Consider the following 10817-nt stretch of genomic DNA (forward strand, 5'->3'; position numbering starts at 1 on the left):
GGTTCTTTATCAGCTCCAATGATTCCATGAAGAACCTTTATCATCAATGGAAGCTGTATAAATTCACAAAAGGTTCTTTATCGGCTCCAATGATTCCATGAAGAACCTTTATCATCAATGGAAGCTGTATAAATTCACAAAAGGTTCTTTATCAGCTCCAATGATTCCATGAAGAACCTTTATCATCAATGGAAACTGTCCAATTCACAAAAGGTTCTTTATCGGCTCCAGTGATTCCATGAAGAACCTTTATCATCAATGGAAACTGTCCAATTCACAAAAGGTTCTTTATCGGCTCCAATGATTCCATGAAGAACCTTTATCATCAATGGAAGCTGTATAAATTCACAAAAGGTTCTTTATCGGCTCCAATGATTCCATGAAGAACCTTTATCATCAATGAAAGCTGTCCAATTCACAAAAGGTTCTTTATCGGCTCCAGTGATTCCATGAAGAACCTTTATCATCAATGGAAACTGTCCAATTCACAAAAGGTTCTTTATCGGCTCCAGTGATTCCATGAAGAACCTTTATCATCAATGGAAGCTGTATAAATTCACAAAAGGTTCTTTATCGGCTCCAGTGATTCCATGAAGAACCTTTATCAGCAATGGAAGCTGTATAAATTCACAAAAGGTTCTTTATCGGCTCCAATGATTCCATGAAGAACCTTTATCATCAATGGAAGCTGTATAAATTCACAAAAGGTTCTTTATCGGCTCCAGTGATTCCATGAAGAACCTTTATCAGCAATGGAAGCTGTATAAATTCACAAAAGGTTCTTTATCGGCTCCAATGATTCCATGAAGAACCTTTATCATCAATGGAAGCTGTATAAATTCACAAAAGGTTCTTTATCGGCTCCAATGATTCCATGAAGAACCTTTATCAGCAATGGAAGCTGTATAAATTCACAAAAGGTTCTTTATCAGCTCCAATGATTCCATGAAGAACCTTTATCATCAATGGAAGCTGTATAAATTCACAAAAGGTTCTTTATCAGCTCCAATGATTCCATGAAGAACCTTTATCAGCAATGAAAGCTGTCCAATTCACAAAAGGTTCTTTATCGGCTCCAGTGATTCCATGAAGAACCTTTATCATCAATGGAAACTGTCCAATTCACAAAAGGTTCTTTATCGGCTCCAATGATTCCATGAAGAACCTTTATCATCAATGGAAGCTGTATAAATTCACAAAAGGTTCTTTATCGGCTCCAATGATTCCATGAAGAACCTTTATCATCAACGGGTGTCTAATTCACAAAAGGTTCTTTATCAGCTCCAATGATTCCATGAAGAACCTTTATCAGCAATGAAAGCTGTCCAGTTCACAAAAGGTTCTTTATCGGCTCCAATGATTCCATGAAGAACCTTTATCATCAACGGGTGTCTAATTCACAAAAGGTTCTTTATCAGCTCCAATGATTCCATGAAGAACCTTTATCATCAACGGGTGTCTAATTCACAAAAGGTTCTTTATCAGCTCCAATGATTCTATGAAGAACCTTTATCAGCAATGAAAGCTGTCAAATTCACAAAAGGTTCTTTATCAGCTCCAATGATTCCATGAAGAACCTTTATCATCAATGGAAGCTGTATAAATTCACAAAAGGTTCTTTATCGGCTCCAATGATTCCATGAAGAACCTTTATCATCAATGGAAGCTGTATAAATTCACAAAAGGTTCTTTATCAGCTCCAATGATTCCATGAAGAACCTTTATCATCAATGGAAACTGTCCAATTCACAAAAGGTTCTTTATCGGCTCCAGTGATTCCATGAAGAACCTTTATCATCAATGGAAACTGTCCAATTCACAAAAGGTTCTTTATCAGCTCCAATGATTCCATGAAGAACCTTTATCATCAATGGAAGCTGTATAAATTCACAAAAGGTTCTTTATCGGCTCCAATGATTCCATGAAGAACCTTTATCAGCAATGAAAGCTGTCCAATTCACAAAAGGTTCTTTATCGGCTCCAATGATTCCATGAAGAACCTTTATCATCAATGGGTGTCTAATTCACAAAAGGTTCTTTATCAGCTCCAATGATTCCATGAAGAACCTTTATCAGCAATGAAAGCTGTCCAGTTCACAAAAGGTTCTTTATCGGCTCCAATGATTCCATGAAGAACCTTTATCATCAACGGGTGTCTAATTCACAAAAGGTTCTTTATCAGCTCCAATGATTCCATGAAGAACCTTTTCATCAATGAAAACTTTCCAATTCACAAAAGGTTCTTTATCGGCATCAATGATTCCATGAAGAATGTTTATCCTAATGGTACCACAAAAGTTTCTTTATTGTGAAAAAAGGTTCTTCACCTCTTTTAAGAACTGTTCATTGAAAGTTTTTTTGGGGAACCAAAAAAAAAAAAAAAAATTATATATATATTCTCCTACACTCTTAAAATAAAGGTTCCAAAAGGGTGTTTTCACAGCAGAGCCAAAGAAGAACCATTTCTGGTCCGTTTATGGTTTCTTTCCACTATAAAGAACCTTTTGTGGTTCCATGATGATAAAGGTTCTTCATTGTGATGCCACTAAAGAAACTTATTTGCATCACTGCAAAAGAAAACCCTTTTGGAACCTTAATATTTAAGAGTGTAATATTCAGCAGACATCCTGTCAGCAACATTTGAAACCATTGATGCCAATAAAGAGCCTTTATTTCAAAGAAAAATCAATGTTTTAAAAATGTGGAACTTAAAAGTGTACAATATGACTTTTCAGGATCAGGATCTTGTTTACATCTCAGGATCACTTCAGCTTTGATTTCAAGCACATGGTTAGACTTAAACCGTAGTGCTAGAGCAATCACATTCAATTTCATATCTTTGTGAGAACATTTTCTTGTGTAAATTTGTGTATAAATTGAGTATAAATATTATACATATGTAATCAAAGAGTTTAAATGTTTACATATGTGCATGTAGGAGTGTGTTTATGAAAGGGCACGTGCATGTGTTTTCCTGTATTTATTTTTAGCATTAATTCCAAATACTGAGTTGCATGTTTGTTTAGCACTTTCATAAATGAAGACAAACAAATCTAGAGAAGAGCCGAAATAAGACATTTCAGAATTGCTTGTGGTTAGTAGAGATATATGTGAGACACCTACATCTGTATATTTGTTCTCAAAAGCTAGTGATTTCCGTGAATTTTTTTTAAAAAACTGTCTGTCTGCTCAATGCTGTCTGGCCAATGAGACTCAAGGTGGCCAAACACACCCATTGACCGTCTCCCTGAATGGAAATCACACTGATATTTGTGACCTCCCAAGAGCAAGTGATTGGCACATATTATGTTGTTGGTATTAAGTTGGCAAATAATGACACACTGTGTTTTAGTTCAGGAGGAGGCATTCTGTATGAATGTTTCGATTTCAAAGTAACATTTTAATTTGGTGCAAAGCGCTGATCAAACAATGATTTAGACTCTGGGTGATTTTATCAGCTGGTTGTGATAACCTTGGGTAGACTGTGATGATCAAAAAGGAATTATTTACAGGGTTGCCAGGTTTTCACAACAAAACCCGCCCAATTGCTACTCAAAACTAGCCCAAAACTGCGTTTCACGGGGGGTCCCACAGTAAAAATTGCGTTCTGGGAGGTAAAATTTGCATTTTCTTGTGGAGCTCCCAATGTAAATGTTGCATTCCAGGGGCTAAATATCATGTTATTTGGGGTCACTTCAACCCGCGGACATGAAAAACGTGTGTGTGTGTGTGTGTATTTCATGTTTTAATAGCTTACCACACAACTTTGTCAGAAGTTTTTGTAAATAATATTTTTTGATTATTTTTATTAAGAATTCATTTAAAAGATTATCCCTATATATACATATTTATATTTATTTACTTTTAAATGTTTTTTTAAGAATCTTACACCACTTAGACATGACTTTTATTTAAAAATGACTTAATTGCATTCAAAGGTAAACAATTAAAACTGTAATCGAATGAATTAAAATTATATTTATTTTTAATAATTATTCATCATAGCCTACTATGTGTATTGCGTTTTTTGCATTTGCATGTTAAGGGCGTCATGACTTTGACCCCCAAATAGGAAGGAACTGAAAGAAAGACCTTGAGAAACTGATTTGCTTGTAGACTCTCAGGGGCCTCACAACTTTACGGATTTGTAATTGTAAGTGATGAGTCAGTGTGGGGGTTCTTGGTCATTTATTGGTCAAATCAGACCTTACCCTGCCTCTTTCGACCAATAGAATTTCGCTGATTTGCATACGGTCCCTCAGTGCAGGATAAATACACGCTTGAAGCGGTACTGATTTAAACTCTTGAGAGAAACTCTGGATATAACACATCCAAAGCAGCTGCTACCCCCAACTGGAATATTAATCTGCGGTAACATTGTAAATACCCGAATCTCAACGGCTTCTAATACAAATTAACAAATTGTTGCATCCGTGATCATTATAATTCTGTTAAAATGGGGAGAGTAAGCAGCGCTTGTTTTATATCATGGATGTATTTCGCCTACATTTGTTCGGGTTTTGAAACCACAATTGAGCCAACGATTGATTCTACCACTTTTAGTAAGTATAAAGCTTATTTGTTTCATAAAATCATAGAATGAAAGTTGTGTTCATAAAGTTTAAAAAGTGTTAAAAGTTCACTTTTCCGGCGCCTAGCTGACTGAATATCTTTGATGAGGCAGTCGCATAATAAATATCAATATGCATAAAAAACGGAAAGCGATCTTATTGGACCAGTGACCGCAGGAGGCATGTTTATTATGTTTTTTTTTTCTTTGTATAAATGCATACCTTTATTTATATATATATATATATATATATATATATATATATATATATATATATATATATATATATATATATATATATATATATATATATATATATAAAACCCAATTCTTCTTGTTTTAATTCATCTTTTGTATTTTTAAGTTGTATTATTTATTTAGTTATTATTCATTTATTATTAATATATTTATTAAACATTTAAATTACCATTTATAAAACTTTATATCTTAAAAACAAGTAGAATTTGTTGACTTTTAACGATATGGATAGTAATTATCTGTTAAAGGTAGGTCAAATAGTTGTTTGGGGCTTTGTTTACATGTATTTCAGTTATGGAGACATACTGAAGCATAGCAAAGCATTTTTTATGTATAGTCAGTCAAGCACTGGGAAAGGATCCAAGCTTGCCATTTGGAAATAATTCCTCATACAAAATAAGGGAAAAAGTATAAGCACATGCAAGATAAGCTTCTTTAAAATGTTAATTTCAAATAATTATAAGCAGCTTACAAGTAAAAGCATTTAATATAAGCAGCACTGTGTTGTATATTGCTGGCTGGAAAACTTATTGTTGATCTGGTTTTGGACAGATAACTTAATGGAAAATGCCACAGAATGGATGATGGACCTCACCGACATTGAGTCCAAGTTTTCCTTTAGGACTAGCGAAGAACCCGAAGAAGATCTGTGCTACATAGTTCCAGGTCAACCCCAAACAATCAAAGAGTGTAACTTCAATCCAGACTCCAAGACTTTCATAGTTATTCATGGATGGTCGGTAAGTGCTTTTGCTACACTTTGTTGAAGACATTAAATGAACATGCAAAGCATGACGTGAATGATTTCATCTCAGGTCACCGGTATGTTTGAGAGCTGGGTTCCCAAACTGGTAACAGCCCTGTATGAACGAGAGCCAACAGCCAATGTGATTGTGGTTGACTGGTTATCCCGTGCGCAACAACATTACCCAACGTCAGCCGCCTACACCAAACTAGTGGGCAAGGATGTGGCCATGTTTGTCAATTGGTTACAGGTATGTCAAACACTCTGAGATGTTTTGTGCTCGGTCAAGGTGACAAGAAAGAGCATTTGATGAAGATAGAGTTTGTTCTCTGCAGTAAACTTTACCTTGCATGTCTCGTTTCTTCATCCAGGCAGAGATTGACTATCCTTGGGATAAACTGCATCTGTTGGGCTTCAGTCTTGGTGCTCATGTAGCAGGAATCGCTGGCCTTCTCACCAAACATAAGGTTAACAGAATCACAGGTAACTTGATTTTGTTTCTTAAGGCCCCAATATACTTGCGGCAAAGTTCTTTTTCGTTCTTTGCTTAGGGGTAAGCAGAAGTTTAAAATACGTGAGCAGCGGTATACTGTTAGTGAACATCCCGATGTCGCCCACATTGCTGAGAAAAGCGTTTAGATGAATATGTAAATGTGTGCTGCACGCTTTCCTTAAAGAAATTACAGATCATAGCGACGTAAATATGTTTGCACCAGCTCTGCAGTTCGGCTCTCCAATCACGTCACATTTATTTATATACTTTCTACAATAGATTGCTTAAAATCAAGCAGTTTGGAGGTATTAAACGTGAACAATTTGTCAGTGTCACTTTCAATTAGAAGAACAATTAAATTTTCTACTATAAAGTAGCTCTGCAGTGTGATTATTTTTTTATTCACATCTGTTCTTGATGGACCTAACGGAAGAAATGAACCAGAGAAGATTTGCACGTCAAAGAAAGCAAAGTCTCAGAGCCACGCCTACCAATTTCGTAATCGCTTTGGCCAGTGGTAGTTCAGTGGTGTTTAGCAGCCGGAGTAAACTCTTCCTGGAAAGTTTGCTTTCGCAATCTGTCACAAACTCTTGAAACAAACTCCAAACAAACTTCATTTTGGCCGGATTTAGTTTGAAATGACATCACACCAGTTTGTTCTTTAATTTTGCTTGAAGTACTGTATATTGGGGACTTTAGGGTGTCAAGTTTCGATTTAACATTCAAACCCTTAAAAATGCATTAAAATTAAAATGTGTCGCTTCTTGGATTTTCAGGCATGGATCCTGCTGGCCCTAGCTTTGAGTACGCAGATGCCCAAAGCACTCTTTCCCCAGATGATGCCCTTTTTGTGGATGTTCTTCACACCAACACTCGTGGCTCTCCGGATCGCAGTATTGGGATTCAGAGGCCTGTGGGCCACATAGACATCTACCCCAATGGTGGAACCTTCCAACCTGGCTGTGACCTCCAGAACACTATGCTGATGGTGGCTACTACTGGTTTAAGAAGTGTGTTTGTCCTCCATTGTCCTCCTCATATGTTTTTAGAATTCAAAATCACAAAGCTTACATTATTTTTTCTCTGTTCTCTGCAGACATGGATCAGATCGTGAAGTGCTCCCATGAGCGTGCCATCCACCTGTTCATCGACTCACTGGTGAACCAGGAGCAACAAAGCTTGGCATACCGCTGCAGCTCCAAAGACAGCTTCAACAAAGGCATGTGCCTCAGTTGCCGCAAGAATCGCTGCAACAAGGTGGGATACGGTGTGAACAAAATTCGCACACGCAGGAGCAGCAGAATGTATATGAAGACCAGAGACATGATGCCATATAAAGGTAAGGAGCACCAAAGTTGAGGGTTTATTTATAAATATATATCTATATCCTTTCTTAATATAACCATCTTCCCACAGTTTTCCATTATCAAGTGAAGGTCCACTTCTTCAGCAAGAGCACAATAAGTTACACCGACCAGCCCATGAAGATCTCATTGTATGGAATCCACGGCGAGAAGGAGAATATCCCTTATGTTATGTAAGTTAACAGCATTTCCTGATAGATATGTCTGGACAGGTTCTGAATGAACTACCAAAAGTCTAAAAATGCAATGTTAAGATGTTTACTAAGATCCAGAGATTTTTCCTTGGTTTCACTGATTTCAGTGACCTTAAGTACCAAAAAAAAAAAAAAAAGGTCATGATGTTACAGATGGTTTTTGATTCCACAGGCCTGCTTTAAACACAAACTCCACCGTGTCCTTCCTTTTGACCACGGATACAGACATCGGAGAGCTGCTGATGGTAAAACTTCTCTGGGAGAAAGACTCGCTCATCAGCTGGCCCTGGTGGAACCCTGATACCTTTCACATTCGCAAATTACGCATCAAATCTGGAGAGACACAATCTAAGTAAGCAGAGAGACATTTCTATTATATTACTATTGTACATTTTATTGCATTTATTTTTATTTCATACCTTTTAATAGTTAACATTACCTCAAAATGTAAAATTCATGTCTTTTTTGATCCAGGGTCATCTTCAGTGCAAAAGAAGGTGAATTTTCCTACCTTTCCCGTGGAGGTGAGGCCGCCATCTTCGTGAAAGACAAAGAAGCCCAGTCGAGCCGCAAAAACCAGAGGTAAATTTCCATCCGCCATCCACCCGATCTATTGATACAGCTCCATAAAATGACCTTCCCCGTTCAGTTGTTATGTTCTTGTTTTATTTGTTGTGGTGGGTTTGTTTGACTAAACCCTCCGCACTTTACTCTGGCAGATTGCACAAGTTGAAGATGCACGGAAGTTTGTTCAAACAGAACACAGAGTAAAGGCACACGTCGAAATCCACCTCTGCTGGGATCTGGCACGGAACCTGCCAGGGAAACTGGAATGGTAGAAACTGACCCAAACTTCACCTGACCCAAATCCAGAAACACATCCTGCAAGAAACTGCATCTTGAAAATGTTACTGCTGTGCAGTTTTAAAACAAAAAAATCACTTTGAATACTGCTCAAGACAGTGAGACAATCTTTAATGAAATCATTTAATCCATAAAATGATAATCATGTCTCTATGCAATATATTTATACAAGTAATCAGTTTTAGTCTGAAAGGACTTGCACTTAGTTAACAGGGTTTGCTAGTTGTCCACCAAAGAGACTTTCCTTTCTGGAGAAAGATGCCATTCGAAACATGTTACTATTTGTTTGGTTTATCAGTATTACTCTTGAAATTCCACTTAGAGACTAAACATCTAGGTTATTTAGCTGTATGTTTGGTTGTACTGTGAATTAGGTTATACCAAAGCGGTTTCCTAGCTATGTTAATCCTCTTTGCCTCAGTTCCGAAAGCAAAACTTTCAGATTTGCCTTTGTTGCAGCCTGCAGTCAGTCTCAATGAAATGCTTTAGCGAAAAAATGGGACCAGAACTTTTCTCTACTGAATGAAGATGAAATGATTACTGTAAATATTTGTAATTGTCATTATATATACTTACAAACAGCTCTTCAAATGTCTACCTTTCATTTCTTGGGTTATTGGGTCTGGCACAGGTCACTTTAAAGGCTTTGCCTCCATTTGATTCAGTTTTGTTTGGTAAAACGAGCAAAATCAACAAACAATTCTGCCACTATTGTTTTGCTTCTCAACACCCCTTTCAAAGCACCCTAAAAGGTTGTTTTCATATAGATTTTGTTAAAAGTAATGAGGCATGAAACTACTTTCGTTCACACAGCCAAGAAGTAAAACAAGCATTTCATCTAAAACTCATAGTTTTCCAAGCCTGACAGGGTTGACTGTTCCACATAAAAGCCACAAATAAATCAAAAATGTACCCTTTCCCTATTTAATGAATGTATATATTTGTATATTAAGCACATAATATATGTATTACATGTTTCTGGAGTGCTCTTTTGAGTCATGTAGACTCTCTATTTTTATAAACAAACATTGACTGGATGAAGTTACTGGAACTGATCAGTATTTGGTCGCCTGTTGTGATCATATGAATCTATAAGCCGTGCACTGTATGATGTCATTTTAATAAACATTACATCACGCTATGTATGAGCACTTAAGATTTTTAATTTAAAACTTCACCTTCTTTAGTTTTTGTGCAAATGCCATGACTGCATTAAAGGGTTAGTTCACTCATTAATGACAATTCTGTCATTAATTACTCACCCTCATGCCTCAGAAAAGTAGGAAAGACATCATAAAAGTAATCCATGTGACTCCAGTGGTTTAACCTCAATTTTATAAAATGTTGATGCAAGAGCAGACGTTGTTGCATGAGATATAATATTTTGTAAATAATGTGGTAAATGATGTTTTTTGCACAAAGCACTTGCATCGCTTCATTAAATTGAGTTTAAGCCACTGTAGTCGCATGAATTACTTTTATGATGTCTTTACTACCTTTCTAGGGCTTGAAAGTGGTAGTTGCGTAGGCTGTCAATGGAGAGACAAGCTCTCAGAAGCTCTCAGATTTCATCAAAAAGATCTCCATTTGTGTTCTGAAGATGAACAAAGTCTCACGGGTTTGGAACAAATTGAAGATGAATAAATAATGACAGAATTTTTTTATTTTTGGGTGAACTAACCCTTTAAAATTCACAGAAATGCTTTAATAGTGACACTAAATCTCATTTTAAATAAGTATTTTAGGTATTTTGTATCTCAAACTAATTAAAACTATTTTGAAATTGGCTGGTAATTTCACAGCATCAACAGAAATCTAGGAAAGCTTGACTTTTTAAGCAAGGCCTTAATTTCTATAGATGTTTAAATATGCAGTCGCAAGAAAAAGTATGTGAACCACTTGCAGAATCTGTGAAAACGTGAATAATTTTAACAAAATAAGATTTTCACCCCCCAACTCTTAATGCATCGTGTTTCCTTCTGGAGCATCAGTGAATGTTTGAACCTTTTTTAATAGTTGAGTTTGAGTCCCTTAGCTGTCCTTATTGTGAAAAGACGGATCTCAAAATAATTCAGTCACTGCTGGGAAGGGTTCAAATATGCAAAAAATCCATGAAAACAGAAGAATCTGCAGGACCTGAGGGATTTTTCTGAAGAATAGTGCTCAGTTTAACTGCTCAGAACAAACAAGGAACTCATGAACAACCATCACAAAAAACAAACAAACAAACAACAACAACAACAAAACAGTCGAAGATCATCCAGGTAACCACAGGAACCAATGGTTCACAAACTTTTGAATAGGGTTATTTTAATAAATTCAGCTATTT

The 10817-nt window shown here is 36.4% G+C and overlaps 1 protein-coding gene across 1 annotated transcript; it reads left to right on the forward strand.

Moving 5' to 3' along the window:
* Positions 1 to 4314: 4314 nt before the first annotated feature.
* On the forward strand, positions 4315 to 9072 carry lpla (lipoprotein lipase a). The gene is made up of 10 exons (XM_067396014.1): positions 4315 to 4562; positions 5381 to 5568; positions 5644 to 5823; positions 5945 to 6056; positions 6843 to 7076; positions 7163 to 7405; positions 7483 to 7603; positions 7797 to 7976; positions 8099 to 8206; positions 8344 to 9072. Exons 1-10 carry the CDS (start codon positions 4457 to 4459, stop codon positions 8393 to 8395), a joined length of 1524 nt encoding a protein of 507 aa, XP_067252115.1. The 5' UTR covers positions 4315 to 4456; the 3' UTR covers positions 8396 to 9072.
* The last annotated feature ends 1745 nt before the right edge of the window (positions 9073 to 10817 follow it).

Source organism: Chanodichthys erythropterus, chromosome 10 (assembly GCF_024489055.1).
Source record: "Chanodichthys erythropterus isolate Z2021 chromosome 10, ASM2448905v1, whole genome shotgun sequence".
Classification (NCBI taxonomy): Eukaryota; Metazoa; Chordata; class Actinopteri; order Cypriniformes; family Xenocyprididae; genus Chanodichthys; species Chanodichthys erythropterus.

Bases quoted from the DNA above. Each gene is read 5' to 3' on its own strand.
- lpla (XM_067396014.1), top strand. From the start codon at position 4,457: ATGGGGAGAGTAAGCAGCGCTTGTTTTATATCATGGATGTATTTCGCC. The intron at 4,563-5,380 runs GTAAGTATAAAG...GGTTTTGGACAG, and splicing joins GATTGATTCTACCACTTTTA to ATAACTTAATGGAAAATGCC. The intron at 7,406-7,482 runs GTAAGGAGCACC...ATCTTCCCACAG, and splicing joins AGACATGATGCCATATAAAG to TTTTCCATTATCAAGTGAAG.